The sequence below is a fragment of the Echiichthys vipera genome, assembly GCF_963691815.1.
Source record: "Echiichthys vipera genome assembly, chromosome: 2".
Lineage (NCBI taxonomy): Eukaryota > Metazoa > Chordata > Actinopteri > Perciformes > Trachinidae > Echiichthys > Echiichthys vipera.
The window spans coordinates 33,153,812-33,175,506 of NC_139827.1; the positions used below are offsets into that span (position 1 = coordinate 33,153,812).

General features: G+C 44.8%; 1 protein-coding gene across 1 annotated transcript in view; it reads left to right on the forward strand.

Moving 5' to 3' along the window:
* Positions 1 to 21,695, forward strand: part of LOC310957421 (intermediate filament protein ON3) — a gene marked incomplete at both ends in the record, with an annotated part of 42,663 nt that overhangs the window by 17,912 nt on the left and 3,056 nt on the right. The window contains 8 exons of the mRNA XM_083927977.1: positions 5,909 to 6,117; positions 6,194 to 6,254; positions 11,201 to 11,296; positions 13,042 to 13,206; positions 13,629 to 13,754; positions 13,865 to 14,008; positions 17,310 to 17,386; positions 21,347 to 21,393. Coding sequence (XP_083784103.1) covers positions 5,909 to 6,117; positions 6,194 to 6,254; positions 11,201 to 11,296; positions 13,042 to 13,206; positions 13,629 to 13,754; positions 13,865 to 14,008; positions 17,310 to 17,386; positions 21,347 to 21,393 — 925 coding nt within the window. The remainder of the gene's footprint in view (positions 1 to 5,908; positions 6,118 to 6,193; positions 6,255 to 11,200; positions 11,297 to 13,041; positions 13,207 to 13,628; positions 13,755 to 13,864; positions 14,009 to 17,309; positions 17,387 to 21,346; positions 21,394 to 21,695) is intronic.

A 21,695-nucleotide genomic window follows, 5' to 3' on the forward strand; every position in this document is an offset into this window, starting at 1 on the left:
GGTGCGGGATATACCACACCTTCCCTGTTGGTGCTTCTAACTGATGCTGCGGCACTTCTTCGGCGTAGCCATTGCTAATGACATCAGTAAGAAAGTTTCTGTACTCCTCATGAAAGTTTACATCTTTCTGAAGTTTTCTTTTCAGACCATGGGCACGTTGCACGGCAACCCTGAGGTTGTTCGGCATCAAAACATCTTTCTCTTTGAAAGGCAATTGAAATGTGTAGTGTCCGTTCTGGAGCTGAGCAGAGCTTTCCATTATCTCCATAAACTTCTTTTCTTCTCTTGACATTTCTTCCTGTTCTGCAGAAGCTCTGTCATTGAAGTCATAGTTATATTGGCTAATTAACAGTTCTGCAATATGGTCAATGGCAATTCTATTTGCATAAAATGAAGGATGGTCACTTCCACAGTCGTCACTTCCCCGTAACGGGCCATTTATTACCCACCCCACTAGGGTTCTGATCGCGTAGGGTCCATTTTCACGACTGTTAATGACCTCCCAAGGCTCCATCAACTTGGAGACGTTTGTGCCAATTAACAAATCCACGTCAGCGTTTATGTGTGGAATGTTTACGTTGTCTAAATAACGCCATTTTCTCAGCTCCCTTTCACTGATTATGTTGGCTGTAGAGACGGGCATTTCTTTCTGGGTAAACACTTTGGGAAGTGGGTAGAAGCTTTCACCAGACAATCCGGAAATCTCCAGACTGTCAACTGCAGAACTTTCTATTGAGTTGTTATGGCCCAAGGTGCGGATATGAATTTTGAATTTGCGTCCTTCCATGTTCAACCTGTCAACAAGCTTCCTGGTGCAGAAAGTTCCTGTACTCCCTGGATCCAGAAAAGCGTAGGTTTCAATAACCCTGTTTCCCTTTGCGCACTTCACCTTAACAGGCAAGATGGGAAGAACTCCATTGCAGTGGCCAGCCCCTGTAAGACCACAAGCGGAGGATGTTGTGCAGCTCTCAGATGTTTTTGACCGCTCACTATTCTTCTCATCCTTCGAAGAAACCCTTTCTTTCTCTTCAATGTGCAAAACACTGGGGTGCGTTTGGTTGCACTTTTTGCAAGTGATGCGCCTGTCGCAATTCCTGCTCAAGTGTCCTGTGCACAAACAACTGAAACACAGACCTTTCTCCTTTAGATAGTCCAGTTTCTCCCTGTGTGGTTTTCTTCCCAGTTTAAAACATTGATCTAAAACATGACCACCAGCAGCACAATACTGGCAGAAGACAGAAGTAGTTTTAGTGAAGGTGGTCACTTTTCTGAGAGCCTTTTCCCTCTGGTCACCATCTGGTCTGCTGCATCCATCCTCATTCTTGTGAGTGTCTGCTTTACATCCATCCTCGATGAACACCTGTGTTGCAAAGCTGTTTCTTCTCAGCTGTGGCTTCACCTGTATCTTGCTCACTTTTGTAGCTCCTTTGAGAACAGGTGAAGTGTCCTGTATGTCACCAAAGACCGGATCTGAAATGATTCTGACCTGGCGCTCAATGAACTTGACAAGGTCTGAGAATCGTGCCCTTCGACAAGTTTTCTCCAGTACGTCACATGCCTTTGCTCTCCACTTGTCCCTTAGTTTATAAGGAAGCTTCTGACTAAGAATCTTCATGTTCGCTGGCATGTTAAGTTCCTCCAAGTATTGAAGATCTTCCATAGCGTTGGAACACTCACGGAGGAAAAGCCCATAAGCTGTGAGCGCTTTGGTGTCTTCAGCTTTGATGCTTGGCCATCCTGTGACCTTTTCCATGTAGGCCGCTGTTATTTTGAACTCATTTCCAAAGTGCTCCTTTAGTAACTTTTTAGCGACAGCAAATCCTTTGTCTGCAGTCATGTGAAGGCAGCTGCGTACAATATCTCTAGGCTGCCCCCTAGTGAATTGTTCGAGATAATACAAACAGTCTCCTTTACAGCCGGTCTTTGCTTCCACGCAGTGCTCAAATGCCCTCATAAATGTGTTGAACTGCAAAGGGTCTCCATCATAAGTTGGAATTTCTCTGCGCGGCAGCAGATGTGATGTTTGCATTTGAACAAGGAGAGCCGTTATGTCATTCTGTTGTTGCAGCAGATTGTAAAGACCTGCTGTCTGATTTTGGTTTTGCAGGGGTTGCTGCACTTGTTGGCCTTGAGTGGGTAGAAAGCTTTGACTGAATGCTGGCATTGATTGCAAGTGAGGTGGTTGAGAGCCATGACTGACAGTTGGCTGTGGTTGTGATGCAAAATGCGTGGACAAAGATGCTGAAACGGCAACTTGATTTTTTCCCAAATTTGGCATGCTAGTTGGCATTGCCGATGGTGAAGCATTGCGTTGTTGTGGTAAAGCTTCATGCTGCTGTGCGGGTGGAGCTACACATATTGAGGCCTGTGGATTGAGAGAGGTGAGCTTAGATCTAGCCCCTTTTCTGAAGTAGGAAGCCATTCCATCAGATTGCCTTGAATGGATGCTGCTCCCCATCTGTAGCACTGCTAGCTTAGCAGCTGTTGCAGCTATCTCAGTGTCCAGCTCAAGCTTCTCCCTTTTTCTCCTCAAGAGAAGTTCCTGCTCCTCCAAAGCATGTTTAGCCTTTAAAGCAGCAGCTCGGGCCGAGAGTGCGGCCTGTTCCGCCTCTGCCCTGCGTCTGGCTGATGAAGTGGACGATCTGCTGCTTGACGATCTGTTTGAGCCATGGTGCCTTGACTGCACATTTGAAATGCTGTCTTGAGGTCCAATCTGATCCTCCTCCTCCTCCTCCTCATCCTTTTCAACAGCAGCTCCATTTCCATCATTGACATCAGCAGTTTGAGGATCATCCCTTTCATGTTCCTTAAAAGTGTTGTCAACAACCGTGTGTGCTTCTGTTGGTCCAATTTCATTTTCACTTTGGACAGTTTGAGATTGTTCAGTTTGACCCAGCAAATCATCATTAACCTCATCATCATGATCATCACCCACTTTAGTAGCTGTACGAGCAGTAATGTCAGACAACCATTGATTTGTACCCACAAGAAACTCCTTTACATTCAACATTTTAGCTTGATACCATACTTCATGTTTGCTTGCTTCCTCAGCAGGCAATAAACCCAATAAAGACGAATGCACCTGCTGTGTTGTGTTACACAACTCATTAAAAACGGTTAACTCATTTTCAACCTTATTCACATGTTCTTTGTCACCCATGAATTTAAGAATAGATTGTTTTACTTTAGACAGTTTACCAAAGTTAGACTTTCTTTCCTTTTCTAAAATGCTTATTTTTTCCAACATAGCTTTAAGTGTTAATTTACCCACACGTTTTTCGGTTACAGATTTTACCTCTGCACCCGCAAGTTCAGTCTCAAGGCCCAGTTGGCCTGTTCCCTCTTCAGCCATAATGACGACACAAAGTCAGTTGGTTTTATTAGTCCGCAAAATAGTTTGTGTTGCGCAAACGACTCGTCTCGACGAGAAAGTTATTTTTAGTCGGTTGCGAGTCTGCTACCAATGCATTGGGTTTACGCGAATGTGTGCACACAAATTACCATGGCCATTCATAAAATCAGCGCTGATCCACACATACCCCAATCGTGCGTTGGCCGGCTTTGATGAATGATGACCCGGTGAGATGATGCTGTCGCTGGCTCACTCCGCTAGGCTCCAGCTCCGTTAGCGATCGGCAACTCCAAACATTTGCCCACCTCACATCCGTGGTTTCCAAAGAAGACGAGAATCGTTGATGAAGTCAATGAAGTCGCGTCCTCTTGGTGAACGTTCTCCCAATCGAAGCAGTTTTTCGACCTAAGTGTACTGACTAAGCCCTAATCTTAGTAGTACTGGCTGTTGATTTGCTTTATAAGTTTCCGACGTGCGCCCAGCGCGCTCCTTATGCCGCAAAAATGAAAATCGTTCAGTTTATTTGCTGGTTTATTTTCCTTTTATAACACACAGCCGCAATAATTTTAACTCAAAATGCATGTAACAAAATAATAAATCGAATTCCTCACTAAAGTATACATATACATAAACACACGAGCACACGAGCACACGAGCACAAGAGCACACGAGCACACGAGCACAGTCGAAAAACTGTTTGCTCCCTCGCAATCAACAGCACCTGTGATCAGGTTCAATCAGGTAAAAAAGCTCTCACTCTGCTGACCTGAGGTCAACTGAACCACACCGCCCCCTAGTGGCACGGGGTAAAATTACACAGACAAAGCACATTTGATATGGCTCCTACAGAGCCGCTGCTCCTTTGCGTTGAAAGGAGCCAGTTGAGGTGGTTCAGGATCATCTGGTAAGGATGAACCCTGGGCGCCTCCCTAGGGAGGTGTTCCAGGCACGTCAAGCTGGGAGGAGGCCTTGGGGAAGACTCAGGACCAGGTGGAGAGATTAGATCTCCACACTGGCCTGGGAACGCCTCAGGATCCCCCAGTTAGAGCTGGTTAATGTGGCCCGGGAAAGGGAAGTTTGGGGTCCCCTGCTAAAGCTGCTGCCCCCGAGACCCAACCCCGGATAAGAGGCTAAAGATGAGAAAAGCCAAATTTGAAAATAATGAGCTTGAGCCACTTTGCTGTATACAGAACCTATTCACTGCTTCATCAGTGTTTCATGCCAAATCTCTATATTTCCTTGTTTAAAATGGTCTCAAGATGCAGTTCCTTTCCAAACCGCGACCAGCGCCAAACCTATTTTTAGGCTTAACGCGATATATCCTCTCGACCAATCAGAATTCAGTGAGCGTTCTATGCGATCCAACATGGCGGCGCTCTGAAGCGGGAGAGTTTTTTGTTTCGTCCGTCCGTTCGACATGTTCAGACTGAGCCAATAAACCATTTTGACAAGATTAATAAATATTAACCAAATGTGTGGGTCTAGGTAAAAAATGTAATTTTCCTGAAAACTATTCAAATGGATTTATAGCGTTTTGGAAAAGAGCTCTTCAAATATATAAATATATAATATAAATATATAATTATCATCTTCTAAAATTACCCGTAGGTGTGAATGGTTGTCTGTCTCTGTTTGCCTCTATGTGACCTGTGATAGACTGGCGTCCTGTCCAGGGTGGACCCCGCCTCACGCCCGATGTCACCTGGGATCGGCTCCACCCCCCTGTGACCCCGATAGGGACAAGCCGTTGAAGATGAATGAATAAATGAATGAATGAATGAATAATCTAATCTTTTTGAGATTTGGTCACATTATCCAGGCTATCTTTCACCTCTTGCTGGATAAAACCAGTCACTTAACAGTAGTTTTGGTGCCTAAACATGACGGAAATCAAAAGCAACCGTTGCATTCTCCTTAAAAGTTTGTAAATCAAAGGAACTTTTGCGCAGAACTTTTCGTACGATATCCTATGAACATGAGCTCACCCAAAACTCTTGAGATTCACGGATACATGCACAAACGGTCTTTAAGTATATTTTCTGACTCTACACTATGTATCTAACATTCATTCATCTTCAACCTCTTGTCCCTGTCGGGGTCGCGGGGGGGCTGGAGCCGATCCCAGCTGACATCGGGCGTGAGGCCAGTCAATCACAAGACACATAGAGACGAACAGAGACAGACAACCATTCAGACCTACGGGTGATTTAGAGTCATCAATGAACCGAACACCCTGGACTGTGGGAGGAAACCGGAGAAAACCCACGCAGACACGGGGAGAACATGCAAAGAACACACCTTGGGTCCCAGCCAGGATTCGAACCAGGGACCCTCTTGTTGTGAGGGCGACATTGCTGACCATGTAACAGACTAGCTGAAATAACTTGAAACCAAACAGTTGTTGCTTTGAATTTCTGTTGGATTTTTCCCAAAGAGATGATTGTCTGATCAGAACTACGGATTCTTCACTAACAAACAGTCAATTGGACGAATCATGTCGTACGTTGTTGTATCTGGAACTCATCTTGACTCTTTTTCTGCACCTCTGTCCTTCAGGTGCGCTTCCTGGAGCAGCAGAACAAGATGCTCGAGACCAAGCTGGAGCTGCTGCAGGGTCAGGGGGTGAGCCGGTCCAACGTGGAGCCCCTGTTCGAGGCCTACATGGCAGGTCTGAGGCGCCAGATGGACCTAGTCAACAACGACAAGACCAAACTGGACGGGGAGCTGAGGAACATGCAGGGCCTGGTGGAGGACTACAAACACAAGTGAATAAAAGTGCCTGTGGCGGTCAAATTAAGTCAGTGTGAGTTCTGTGATGTCATGTCGTTTTGTCTGACACAGATACGAGGACGAGATCAACAAGAGAAACAACCTGGAGAACGACTTTGTCATCCTGAAGAAGGTCAGCACACACACATGCATTCATTCACTGCAGGTGTGGTGAGTAAGACGAACCCCTCCATTGTCCTCGTTGTCTCTCCTCTCTACGTTCCCACGGATCGAACCCATTAATAGCTTTGTCAACTTTATTGTCAGCGTCACATAAGAACAGCAGTTTCGATGACCTTTAGAAAATTCAGACTTTCTTTGCCTTTTCATTATTTATCTGAGGTTAGTATTTCTCCCAGAAGGGTTGACATTTAAAGGTCAACTGTATTGTCTCCGGATGTGTAACGTTGAACCTTTCCAGTGCAGGTTCCTGTTCTTGTCGTGGTGTTTCTTCTGTTTGATTCTTTGGTTACAGCCACGGTGGCTCGGCAAACACCACAAAAACGTGACAAAACGACTAAAACAGTTGAAAACACCACAAAAACGTGAAAAAAACGACTAAAACAGGTGAAAACACCACAAAAACTTGACAAAACGACTAAAAGCAGATGCAAACACCACAAAAACGTGACAAAACGACTAAAAACAGGTGAAAACACCACAAAACGTGACAAAACGAATAAAAACAGATGAAAACACCACAAAAATGTGACAAAACGACTCAAAACAGATGAAAATACCACAAAAACATGACAAAACGACTAAAAACAGGTGAAAACTCCACAAAAACGTGACAAAACGAATAAAAACAGATGAAAACACCACAAAAACGTGACAAAACGACTAAAAGCAGATGCAAACACCCCAAAAATGTGATGAAACGACTAAAAACAGATGAAAACACCACAAAACGTGACAAAACGACTAAAAACAGGTGAAATCACCACAAAAACGTGACAAAACGACTAAAAACAGATGCAAAACACCACAAAAACAGATGAGAACACCACAAAAACGTGACAAAACGACTAAAAACAGACGCAAAACACCACAAAAACCTGACAAAACGACTAAAAACAGATGAAAATACCACAAATACATGACAAAACAACTAAAAACAGATGCAAAACACCACAAAAACAGATGAAAACACCACAAAAACGTGACAAAACGACTCAAAACAGATGAAAACACCACAAAAACGTAATGAAACGACTAAAAACAGATGAAAACACCACAAAAACTACCAAAAAGACTAAAAACAGGTGAAAACACCACAAAAACATGACAAAACGACTAAAAACAGATGAAAACACCACAAAAACAGATGAAAACACCACAAAAACGTGACAAACGACTAAATACAGACGAAAACACCACAAAAACGTGACAAAACGACTAAAAACAGATGAAGACACCACAAAAACGTGACGAAACGACTAGAAACAGATGAAAACACCACAAAAACGTGATGAAACGACAAAAACAGATGAAAACACCACAAAAATGTGACAAAACGACTATAAACAGATGCAAAACACCACAAAAACAGATGAGAACACCACAAAAACGTGACAAAACGACTAAAAACAGACGCAAAACACCACAAAAACCTGACAAAACGACTAAAAACAGATGAAAATACCACAAATACATGACAAAACAACTAAAAACAGATGCAAAACACCACAAAAACAGATGAAAACACCACAAAAACGTGACAAAACGACTCAAAACAGATGAAAACACCACAAAAACGTAATGAAACGACTAAAAACAGATGAAAACACCACAAAAACTACCAAAAAGACTAAAAACAGGTGAAAACACCACAAAAACATGACAAAACGACTAAAAACAGATGAAAACACCACAAAAACAGATGAAAACACCACAAAAACGTGACAAACGACTAAATACAGACGAAAACACCACAAAAACGTGACAAAACGACTAAAAACAGATGAAGACACCACAAAAACGTGACGAAACGACTAAAAACAGGTGAAAACACCACAAAAACGTGACGAAACGACTAGAAACAGATGAAAACACCACAAAAACGTGATGAAACGACAAAAACAGATGAAAACACCACAAAAATGTGACAAAACGACTATAAACAGGTGAAAACACCACAAAAACGTGACAAAACGACTAAATTCAGATGAAAACACCACAAACACATGACAAACCGACTAAAAACAGATGAAAACACCACAAAAACAGATGAAAACACCATGAAAACGTGACGAAACTACTAAAAACAGATGAAAACACCACAAATACGTGACAAAACGAATAAAAACAGATGAAAACACCACAAAAACAGATGAAAACACCACAAAAACGTGACAAAACGACTATAAACAGGTGAAAACACCACAAAAACGTGACAAAACGACTAAATACAGATGAAAACACCACAAAAACATGACAAAACAACTAAAAACAGATGAAAACACTACAAAAACAGATGAAAACACCACGAAAACGTGACGAAACGACTAAAAACAGATGAAAACACCACAAAAACGTGACAAAACGAATAAAAACAGACACAAAACACCACAAAAACCTGACAAAACATTACAGTTTTTTTTGATTGCTTTGACGCAGTAGTCGACTCAAAATACACATTTTTCAAAACTGTTAACGCAAACGCCTAAACAGTGGCACCAACGGTCAAAATGACTCATTTTGCCTGCAAAAGGCTCAAACTCCGCCAAAACATTTAAAATATGGACAGTGCATAAGCGGTCCTATCAGTCATTAGACAAGGGGCATCAAAATACAGAATTCAGCTCTCAATGTGAATCAGTGCTGTGTTACTGGTCAGCAGCTCACATATCAGTGCCAATTTGCTTTCTTGCAAAAAATAGATCAGAATCATATCCAATGATTTTTCAAATTTTATTGAATGCAGTATTTATTCTTTTTTTTTGAGATTGTGGCTAAGAAATGAAATATTCCAACAGAAACCACATATATAGTATAAAAATCCATCACTGTGTAAGACATAAGGAAAATGAAAATAAAAATTCTGTACAATAAAGAAAAAAATCTCTTCTAGTCAATTCTCTCTTGACGAATAGGCCACATGGCCTCATCTACATCACACTCAATATTTTCTCTTGAGATGCACCTAGGGCAAAAGTCTTCTTGCATGCCTGATCCAGCCTTGGCATGCCTCTGCATCTATATCTTGGGCAGCAGTGGTCATTGCATCGATCAAGGGCATCTGGTCATAGGGGCGATGATAAACCTTCCATCTCCATGCACTGAAGAATTCCTCTATAGGATTTAAAAATGGAGAGTATGGAGGAAGCCTGCAGACTGATTACAAATTGAAAAGTTTTGTGAAGCAGTGTCAAACAGGTGCTTCAGTGATTTCATATTGGTCAAAAAGTGTCTAAGAGATTGGAACATATATGTTCTGTTTGGTTACCACAGCTAAAGCAGTGGAGTTTGGACTGCTTGAATGACATCTGCGTTAACTGATTTGCAAAAGGGTGCGGGAAGTGTGTCAAAACAATGACAATGGGTTAACTCATTTGCAAGAGGTGTCTTTTGCTCTGCTGAGAGAGTGATGATGAAGACTGAGAGGTCATCGGTTTCTTCAACCAGGTCAAAGCAATCAAAAAAAACTGTAAAAACTCTTTTGGCATGAAAATCCATCAGATAAACCATGGACACAGTTGTTTTTGTTGATCGACCATAAATAGGAGAGAAGGTAACAGCCCCAAAGTGCTAACACTGATTGGCTTGGTGCGCTGAACGCATCCAAAAAATGCATTTTTTAAAGACTAATACTGCTCAAAATAGGGTGAGAAGTTCAGCCATCCGTGAGGAACTCGGAGTAGAGCCGCTTCTCCTTTGCGTTGAAAGGAGCCAGTTGAGGTGGTTCAGGATCATCTGGTAAGGATGAACCCTGGGCGCCTCCCTAGGGAGGTGTTCCAGGCACGTCCAGCTGGGAGGAGGCCTCGGGGAAGACCCAGGACCAGGTGGAGAGGTTATATCTCCACACTGGTCCTGGGAACGCCTCAGGATCCCCCAGTTAGAGCTGGTTAATGTGGCCCAGGAAAGGGAAGTTTGGGGTCCCCTGCTGGAGCTGCTGCCCCTGAGACCTGACCGCGGATAAGAGGCTGAAGATGAGATTAGAGTTTATTAAAAAAGACTGTTTTACAAGTCTGTGCTGTTGGTGACGATTTGTTGACACAGAAATGAAAGGAGTTGCATATGTTACTACTATGTAACAAAGCAGCAATAGTGTAGTTAGTGAAGCCAGAGTTTATTAAAAGAGTGTTTTAAAGACTTACCTACTGGCCCCTGTACCAGCTCCTCTCATAGTAAAGTCCATTACAGTGGTTTACCAAAGTCAATCCCAAAGGAAGGAGCCCATTAGTGCTTTGTTTTGTGTGTAGGGACTCTTCTCATGCTGCTGCAGAGGTTTGCTGTTATTTTCAGCAGCATTAGTGGTTAAAAAAGACCTTTGAATGCCTTCATCGTGCTGTCCCGAGCTAAGCACTGTTAGCGTGTTAAAAAAGAGACACAACAATTAAAAGAAAGACACAAAACAACAAAAAACAGACACAAAAACGACACAAAATGATGACAAAATGACAACAAAATGACACAAAAAGACACAAATAAGAAGCAAAATGACACAAAAAGACTCAAACCCACCAACAGGTTCACTCTCTACGCCGACGATGCTTTGTTGTGTGTGTAGGGACTCTTCTCCTGCTGCTGCAGAGGTTTGCTGTTATTTTCAGCAGCATTAGTGGTTAAAAAGACCTTTGAATGCCTTCACCGTGCTGCCCTGAGCTAATCACTGTTAGCCACGTCCGTCTGTTAGCGACTCTACCAGATTTCTCCGTTAATAGTTGTTAATGTAAGTGCCGAATAGACCATGGGACGTTTTTAGCCCAGAATTACACTTTAAGACACTAATTTAGTGATAATTATCAAACATTGGCGTATGATAACAGGTTAAACTAAGATCGAGGACGATGATGATACCTGCTGTCGTGTCTACAAAATCTTCGTCCTGTCATGTCTCTGTGTTTGTTTGTCCAGGACGTGGACTCGGCCTACCTGGTGAAGGCCGATCTGGAGGACAAGGTTGGAGCTCTGACCGATGAAATCAACTTCCTGCGTAACGTCTACGAGGAGGTACTGAAGCTTCTTCCTGTGTCTCTTTGTTTGAACTCTCTGTTGTTTCTCTTCTGTAACTGTCACTCATTCCTTTGGTCTCTGTCTCACGACTCGTTGGAGACTTTAACTGTTTTTATATCGAACAACGCAAATCTTTTCTGTTTTGTTGTTGTTACAATGTCACGAAGGGTACAGAAATAACACACAAAAATGGTGGACCCAATGCAGACACGGACACGAAGTAAAAGTACAAACAAACGTTTAATGATAATAACGAACACAAAAACACTACAGGGTAAACAGGTTACACAAATGACGAGACGGTCGAGGGAAAAACAGGAACGAGGAGACGACGGAAGACTCAGGGAGACGGACGGGAAACAGGAACACGGGAAACTACGGAGAGAGAGAAACAACAAACACGATAAGTATACTTAACGACGGGGAGCGTGATAACCACAACGAGAAAGGGGATGCCAATCCGGGGGGAATAGTTTTACCAATCAAGGGTCGACAACGGTCCGGCGCTGCATGCCTGTCCGCTCAGGGTATAAGTACAGATCCAGGTGATCAGCGTAACAGGCTGCAGCTTGGGGGGGAACGCCAACCGGACCTGGAAGACAGAAGACACACACATGCAGGGAAACACAGACAGAGGGGGACAAACTCTCAAAAAAGGAAGAGAGGAGGGTACTGACAGAACCGAGTCTTGACACACAATTGTTGTCTTGTTTCTTTAAAACACAAAAACGCTACAGAAATGTGATGTATAGATATATAAATTATAAATATTTTTGCCTTCAGATTTCCTCTTTAAATAGTGGTGTTGCTTGATACATGAACTCTTGCAGCCATAATTGTTTAATAAAGTTAACAATAATTTAAGAGGCTTCATCAGGTCAGGGGTGAACTCATGAAGCTCTTTTAATGGGTTTAAGATAAATCTACAAAGATATACAACAATTAATAGTATTTATGTCACTTTTTGTTTATGATTATAACGCAGCAATACAAAAGACATGTCTGCAAACCTCTTTATAAATTCATATTCAACATCTTTGTAACTGTTCATGAAAGATTCCTACAGGTCTCAAAGCATATTAAGGGCGCCCTCCCACTTTTCCTCCGTCCCGTGCCCCGTGCTTTAGGGTCCTTGTCCCCCCCTCCAGGCCTGTTGTACTCAAACTACCTGGGCCTCGTGCAAATGCTTCTTGCTGTCCATACGTCATCACGCCGTAACACGTCACACGCATTGATGACGTCATGGCGATGCGTGGCTTTGTTTACAAATCTTTCCGTAGACCTCAGAGTTTTTGTTCGTCTTGTCGACTGTTTTTGAATCTTTTCATCGACCAAATCTGCAGTAAACACTCCACCTCCGCATCACACCAACGTGAACCTTTCGCCGCCATTGTTTGAAATGTCCGCGCATGGTCCCTCCTTCTTTTTTCTATGTCCCAACAGGCGCACAGGAAATGACCTCAGAACCGCCGTAGGCCTCGTGCTCGTACACGTGCGCACGCTCGTGCTCATACATGTGCAAACGTGCTTTACAAGCCCACCTCTCCCAAATGGGCCGTGGCTTGCAAGCGTGCCGCTCCTAGACGCGGTACGGTTGCACTCACACTGGTCAAACGAACTAGACTTTAACCGTGGAACCACCTGGAGCACGGTACGGATGGACAGTGTGAGTGCGCCCTAACATGTGGTTCATCACTTTCAGGACAATATATTCAGTGTCTCTCTTCTGTTTCCCGCACTAGGAGCTGCAAGAGCTGCAGGCCAGCATCAAAGACACCTCAGTGGTGGTGCAGATGGACAACAGTCGCAGCCTGAACATGGAGCAGATCGTATCCGAGGTCAAAGCCCAGTATGAGGAGATCGCAGCCCGCAGCCGAGAGGAGGCCGAGGCCTGGTACAAGAGCAAAGTAAGGAGCGGTATGATCCCAGAAACAGTATCCGTCAGCCTGCAGTGTTCTCTGCAGCGGAGACACTGAACTTACATCTCTGAACAAAAGAGGTGATTAACCTGAACACACACCATTGAAGTAAGAAGACATAGACATAGAAGAGGATAAGTGGTGAGGGAAGTAATCAGATCCTTTACTGAAGTAAAAGTGCTAAAGCCACACTGTGAACATACTCCACAAGGTCTCAATATTTCCCTCTGAAATGAGGTGTAGTAGAAGTATAAAGTATGGTAAAATTCTCCAGTAAAGTAAAGTAATTGAGTTAATGTACTTTTATCCACTGAAGACATTTTCACACATTTATCATCTTCTTTGAGAATAATCAAATCGAATCCATCTTTAAAATTAATTCAACTATCAGCTATAATTGTTGTCCGTAGTTTGCCCAGATGTCGGTGCAGGCGAGTCAGTATGGAGACGAGCTCCGCATCGTGAAGGGAGAGGTGGCCGAGGTCAATCGCCTGATCAGCCGGCTGCAGAGCGAGATCGAGGCTGTCAAAGCGCAGGTAACGTGAAGGAAGTGTTCAGCCCTTACAGAGTGAGGTCTACCTTTAGATCCAGCCTGGATAATCTCTCTCTCTCTCTCTCTCTCTCTCTCTCTCTCTCTCTCTCTCAGCGTGGCAGTCTGGAGAACCAACTGGCTGAGGCGGAGGAGCGTGGCGAGATGGCTGTGAAGGAAGCCAAAGCCCGGACCAGAGACCTGGAGGACGCTCTGCAGAGAGCCAAACAAGACATGGCCAGACAGCTCCGAGAGTACCAGGTGTGGACAATATAGAAGATATGTACAATGTCAATGCAACATGATAGTTATAGAGCAATAAGACGTAGTGCAAAAAGTATAAACACGAGCAAAGAGAAGAGTTTAATGTGAACATTAGTAACGATCGGTTAACTCATCACCTGGCTCTTCCACCCTACCCAAAGTGTCATGGAGCTTTAGTGAACATTCAGTCGAGTCAGTTGAGTCTATTCAATTTGAAATGGCATCAAACACAAAGATCTTGAAATGTTTACAACCCAACAACAACATAGAACTCTATATATGCTGCCAAATGTTATCTAACCTGCAGCAACGAGTTAGGGCGCACTCACACTGTCCAAGCAGGTTTCACGGGTAAAGTCTGGTTCCTTTGACCAGTGTGAGTGCCGTCCACGGCCCGTTTGGGAGAGGTGGGCTTTAGTAAAGCACGTTTGCACTTGTACGAGCACGAGTGTGCGCACGTATACGAGCACGAGGCCTACGCGGTTCTGAGGTCATTTCCTGTGCGCCTGTTGGGACATAGAAAAAAGAAGGAGGGACCATGCACGGACATTTCAAACAATGGCGGCGAAAGGTTCACGTTGGTGTGATGCGGAGGTGGAGTGTTTACTGCAGATTTGGTCGATGAAAAGATTCAAAAAACAGTCGACAAGACGCACAATGACGTCATCAATGCGTGTGACGTGTTACGGCGTGATGACGTATAGGCAGCAAGAAGCATTCGCCGAGGCCCAGGTAGTGTGAGTACAAACGGGCCTGGAGGGGGGGACAAGTAACCTAAAGCACGGGGCACGGGACGCACGCACAGTGGGAGGGCGCCCTAAATTTGTATCAAAAAGCGTCAGCTGGGGTCTGAGTGAGCCACAGTCTGAATCAGTCTAAGTTGCGGATCAGGATACATCCGGGTACATGGAGAATCGTGAAAGAGCAGTAAATCCAGAGGTGTCAAAGTTATAAAATTCATTACTCAAGTAAAAGTATAGATACTAGGGTTTGAAAATACTTCTGTAGAAGAAGTAATATCAACTCAAGATTTTTACTCAAGTAAAAGTAATAAAGTACTGGTTTCAAAAGTACTTAAAGTATAAAAGTAAAAAGTAATTAAGGGAAAAAATGCCATTAAGAGCGCCCTCCCACTGTCCTTCTGTCCCGTGCCCCGTGCTTTAGGGTCCCTGTCCCCCCCTCCAGGCCCGTTTGTACTCACACTACAAGGGCCTCTGCGAATGCTTCTTGCTGCCTATACGTCATCACGCCGTAACACATCATCGCGATGCGTGGCTTTGTTTCCAAATCTTTCCGCAGACCTCGGAGTTTTTGTGCGTCTTGTCGACTGTTTTTGAATCTTTTCATCGACCAAATCTGCAGTCTACACTCTACACTCCACCTCCGCATCACACCAACGTGAACCTTTCGCCGCCATTGTTTGAAATGTCCGCGCATGGTGCCTCCTTCTTTTTTCTATGTCCCAACAGGCGCACAGGAAATTACCTCAGAACCACCGTAGGCCTCGTGCTCGTACACGTGCGCACGCTCGTGCTCGTACATGTGTAAACGTGCTTTACAAAAGCCCACCTCTCCCAAACGGGCCGTGGACGGCAAGCGTGCCGCTCCTAGACGCGGTACGGTTGCACTCACACGGGTCAAAGGAACTAGGCTTTACCTGTGGAACCACCTGGAGCACGGCACGGATGGAAAGTGTGAACAATGCTTAGGCCCCTCCACAGGGGCTCCACCCCCCCCAAAAAAAACATTTTTCTAAAGGCCATTATGACTATTACGTTGTATTAAAATGTTTATGTTGAAGTTGTCGAGTCTTTGAAAGCTATTAGCTCGTGGTACTTCGATGCTCAGAGCCTGCAGCACATCTGAAAGGAGTTTCTTCAAGGTACGGCCGGGGATGTAGAAGGGTCGGCCGGTCTTCCTGGCTACCAACCTCCTTGCTGGTGTTTGGTTGGGACTTTTCACTCCAGTTCTCCTGAATCTCTTCCACGGACATCTTTGTTTAAGGCTCCATACTGTACATCTGCTATTTCCCTGCTGGAGTGAACATTATTTGTGTCATGTGCATCTGGATGTGAATCGCGTACAACCAATAGGATGTTGGAATGGTTTATGTTTATACTTCTCATCCAACCACAATCAAATTCAGTCTGTCCGGGTGCCACGATTTAACTGGATAGGTTTTTTGTTCGTTTGTGTGTTTTTGAATGATGCCGTCATGAAAACAAGCAGAAATGAAATAGGCGTAATGACTAGGGATGGGTAAGATTTTAACAATACTTCTACTTCTACCGATTCTGCTTATCGATAGTAATACCAGTACTAGTTATTGCTTATTTTTAGAGGAAAAATGTAAAAAGAAATAGAAGAAATTAAGAAATTGAGAAGTGAATGAACCACTGTTTCATGTACTAATGAAAGTAAACTGTAATAAATCTTTTCAGCAGAACAGTTTTGAAGAAATACCAGTTTTATGTCATATATCAACAGTAATGTTTAACAATTCAATATAACAGAGAACTGACCGACACTTCCTCAAGTTATCAGCCCACCACTCATGTAACTGATTTATAGCAATATTTGACTGTGCTTTGGGTAGAAGGCTCCGACAAATGTTTACAATCAATTCCTTAAATACTCAAATCAACGTTAGATTATTTGACCCTCTTTCGCTCCGAGAACACAAAGCCTACAGCTTCTTGTAGCCTATTACTCGAGTGGCGAGCATCACAGAGACCCACCGCACGGGCCTGAATCAGTAAAGACACTCAATCAAAAACTCTATGTTTTTGTCCCGTTGAAGATAATTTTCCCCTACAGATCCACGGTGTACATGTGGTCATGCACTAGCTCAAGTGAGTGGCTGCATTTACTGTAGATAACATCATAGGAGGTGGTTCAGGATCACCTGGTAAGGATGAACCCTGGGCGCCTCCCTAGGGAGGTGTTCCAGGCACGTCCAGCAGGGAGGAGGCCTCGGGGAAGACCCAGGACCAGGTGGAGAGATTAGATCTCCACACTGGCCTGGGAACACCTCAGGATCCCCCAGTTAGAGCTGGTTAATGTGGCCCGGGGAAGGGAAGTTTGGGGTCTACTGCTAAAGCTGCTGCCCCCGCAACCGGACCCCGGATAAGCGGTTGAAGATGAGATGAGATGAACATCATAGGAACAAATTTCATTAGTGATCGGGTGACATAACCCGAATCCTTAAAATTATCTGGGTTGACTGTCATTAGCGAACATGTAGGTATGAGCTTTGTGTAAGAAATTGTGTCATTCATTGTGTGTTCTTCACCTGCAGGACCTGATGAACCTGAAACTGGCTCTGGACATCGAGATCGCCACCTACAGAAAGCTGCTGGAAGGAGAGGAGGACAGGTGTGTTGGCGCAGTGTGGACAGCGTAGTTGCGGCCTTGGCGACTGTACAGGGAGGGTCTCAGCCGCGAGCCAAGATTTTGTAACAACGCAGACAGAGTCGCACGGACTGCGTTGCAATTGGGTCTTTAAATCTGAAATAGCACCCTTTTAGAATATGAATCCGAATACTTTAATAATCCCAGGGGGAAATTGTTTTTGTTGCAAACTCGATAGCGATACAAACAACATATTTAACAACTACAATATTATACAAAAAATATATATTTGTACAAACAGAAATACTTTATTACGTACATCTGTCCAGCTGCTCGTTAACGCACATTTCTAATCAGCCAATCACATGGCAGCAACTCGACGCATTCAGGCATGTAGACATGGTGAAGACAATGTGCTGCAGTTCAAACTGAGCATCAACAGCGTGCTGGTGGTTACAGGCTTTAACTGGAAAACATGGAATAAGGGATGGATCTTGAGAGATGCAGGGAGTTTGAGTCGAACGGCACTAGGATTAATCACAGCCACGACCTCGAAGGGACCAATGAAACGAGGAGCAGGCTTCCTGGAAGTGACATTCAGAGGGATGTCGTAAGAGTTGAACCAAACCTTTTGACCAGGTCTGTAGTTAGGGGCCGCGATGCGACGGCGATCTGCCGGAGGTGATGTTGGACAGAGGGGACTGCAATCTTGGACTCCTGAGTAGGAAAGAGAGGAAGTAAGTAGCCTAACAAGGCCTGAAGGGTGACATACCTGTGGCGGAACAGGTGAGGGAGTTGTGGAGTTGTGGGTGTATTCCAACCAGGACAGCTGAGAAGACCCTGACGAGGGATTACGAGAGCAGGCACAGTGCAGGGCGGTCTCTGGGTCCTGGTTGGCCCTCTCCGTCTGACCGTTGGACTGTGGGTGGTAACCCGAAGACAAACTCACACTGGCTCCCAAAGCCTGGCAGAACGCTCTCCAGACACGTGAAGTGAACTGATGTCCCCGGTTTGAGACGATATCAAGAGGAATGCCATTGAGTCGGAAAACATGGTTCACCAGGAGGGATGCCGTCTCCATGGCTGACGGTAGTTCAGGCAGGGGAACAAAGATTTTCTTGGATACCTTGAATGTTTTACCGAGCAGAACTTCTTTGGCGGACACTGCCTGATGGACGGAAAAACCCTGAGGGTCCACTTCAGTGTCTGCGGGGTCCATGTTATGGCCGGATCGTCCTGTCACGAACGTTCTGAGAACAACACAAAGAGCTGGGACCCAGATGCAGACACGGAAACTGAGTCAGGTTTAAACGAGCCTTTAATGAAAGAACTATGTACAATAGTGTCCAGGAAGCGGGAGAAAAAGGAACGAGGTCCAGGTGAAGGTGCAGCTCTCCAGAGCGAGTCCAGTGACGGTGAAGAAACTAACAACAAACAAAGAAACAATGAACAACGAAAACATGGAACAAACACAACGTGGACCATCAAACGAGACACAGGTAGGTGTAAAATTAGGTGGTGAGGGGCAGACAAGCGGTCTGTGTGTGTGTGTGTGGGGGGGGGGGGGCGAGGTCCAGGTGAAGGTGCGGCTCTCCGGAGCGAGTCCAGTGACGACGAAGAAACTAACAAAAACAAAGTCATCAAAAAAACATTGAACAACGAAAACATGGAACAAACACAACGTGGACCAACGAACGAGACACAGGTAGGTGTAAAATGAGGTTGTGAGGGGCAGACAAGCGGTCTGTGTGTGTGTGGGGGGGGGGGGGGGGGGAGGTCCAGGTGAAGGTGCGGCTCTCCGGAGCGAGTCCAGTGACGACGAAGAAACAAACAACAACGAAGTGATCAAAAGAAACAATAGACAACAAAAACATGGAACCAAAGAACGAGACACAAACAGGTAGGTGTAAAATGAGGTGGTGAGGGGCAGACAAGCGGTCTGTGTGGAGGGGGAGCAGGGGGAGGTAAAGTGGCATTAGTTGAGGGGCCCGGCAGCAGCAGAGTCATGTGGGGGATGGGCCGCAGTATCAAACCTATTGAAAAATAGGTTCAGTTCTTTGGCCTGGTCCACATGGTCCTCCAACCCGGTGCTACCCGTCTTCTGGAACCCGGTGAGGGTTCTCATGCCACTCCACACGTCCCCCATGTTGGAGTTTGTTCTCCAGCTTTCCCCCTATAATGGTCTATAGCCTCCCTGATCCTAATTCTGAGAACCCCCTGCACTCTCCTCACCACATCACGGTTGCCATCTCTGAATGCTCTCTTCTTTTCATTCAGGACGGCCTTAATGTCCTTGGTGGTCCAGGGTTTGTTGGTGGTTACAGTCCGAGCTGGGACATTGCAGTCCACACAACAAAGTATGTAGTCCGTGATGCACTCAGTGAGTTCATCCATGTCCTCCCCGTGAGGCTCACAAAGTGTAGACAAGTCGGTCACTTCAAAGCAGCCTTGCAGTGTCTCATAAGCCTCCTGAGACCACATCCTCACAGTCCTTGTGGTCGTAGGCTTCCTCTTCACCAGAGGCACATAGCAGGGTTTGAGGTGAACCAGGTTCTGATCTGACCTGCCCAGAGGGGGAAGAGGAGATCTATGCATCCTTGATGTTAGCATACACCAGGCCCAGAGTCCTCTCCTCTCTGGTAGGACAGCTCACGTACTGTTGGAAGGTCAGCAGAACTTTATCCAAGGAGACGGTCACCTCAGGGTCCGGCCACCACGGACCCTGAGGTCCTCCGGCACCGGCCTTTTAACCATACCACAGGTCAAAAAAGCACGGGGAGGCGGCTTTCGGTTGTTATGGGCCCCGACTGTGGAAAAATGTCGTTTTGTGTCTTTTTGTTGTCTTTTTGTGTCTTTTTGTCGTCGTTTTGTGTCGTTTCAGTGTCGTTTTAGTGTCTTTTTGTCGTCTTCTGTTTCCTTTTGTCGTCGTTTTGTGTCTTTTTGTGGTCCTTTTGTGTCTTGTTGTGTCTTTTCGTGTCGTTTTTGTGTCTTTTTGTGTCTTTTTGTCGTTGTTTTGTGTCTTTTTGTCATCTTTTGTGTCTTTTTGTCGTCGTTTTGTGTCTTTTTGTGTTGTTTTAGTTTCTTTGTGCGTCTCGTTGTGTCTTTTCGTGTCGTTTTTGTTTCTTTTTGTTTCTTTTTGTCGTTGTTTTGTGTCTTTTTGTCATCTTTTGTGTCTTTTTGTCGTCGTTTTGTGTCTTTTTGTATCGTTTTAGTGTCTTTGTGAGTCTTTTTGTATCTCTTTGTCGTCTTTTTGTCGTCGTTTTGTGTCTTTTGTCGTCTTTTTGTGTCTTTTTGTCGTCTTTTGTGTCTTTTTGTCGTCGTTTTGTGTCTTTTTGTCGTCATTTTGTGTCTTTTTTTGGTTTTGTGCCTGCCGGAGAGCCTCAGGATCGCAGAGACTGCTGAGGTTTTTATCCTTTTTACTGTTTTAATCTCTGTGTTTGAGCCTTCATGCTTCTGTGTTTTTAGCCTCCATAATTTAACCCTTTACTGTTTAAGGCAACAGTTTTTAGTCTCCAGTGTTTCCTCAGGGGGCCTGCCAGTTTGGGAGTTGTCTCTGGTCTGGCCGCGGGGGACTAGAGGGCTCTGCACCTTGGTGCGGAGCCTCCTGTCTGCCCGGGTCGGGGTGGTCTCTGCGGCGGTGCTCCCTGCGACCCCCCCCCCCCCAAAGGGAGCTTCCTCTAGCCTCCTCTGTGCCTCAGGTCTCGCTGCCCGGCCACGTCTCTGTAGTGACAGCTAGTGTTTGTGTCTTTTTTTCTGTACGTCTCTGTGAGGCGCGATACTTCTCTGGATGAAAAGCGCCGTTTAAATAAAGGTTGATTTGATTTGATTGGATTAAAGATGATGAGGGCACTGGGGTGTTGAGTCTGGGGTCTGGGGATGGTGATGTGTGTTGATGCTGCGGGCAGATGTCGGGGGGGATCTCTCTGGGCGGTCTCCTTTACAGACGTGACAGTGAACACATCATCTCTTCTTCTTCTTCTGCAGACTGGGACATCAGTCCGTCCTCAGCATCCAGGCCTTCTCCAACTACAGTAAGTGACTCACCGTGAGACGACTCGCCCCGTCTCCATGGAAACAAGACACACAAACTCAAGCATTCATATTACTTTTCTATGTGGTCGTTTTGTGTCATTTTGGGTCGTTTTGTTTCTTTTTTTAGTCGTTTTGTGTCTTTTTTTAGTAGTTTTGTGTCTTTTTGTGTCTTTTTTGGTTGTTTTGTGTCTTTTTTGGTCGTTTTGTGTCTTTTTTTGCTTGTTTTGTGCCTTTTTTTAGTTGTATTGTGTCTTTTTGTTTCTTTTTTTGGTTGTTTTGTGTCTTTTTTGGTCATTTTGTG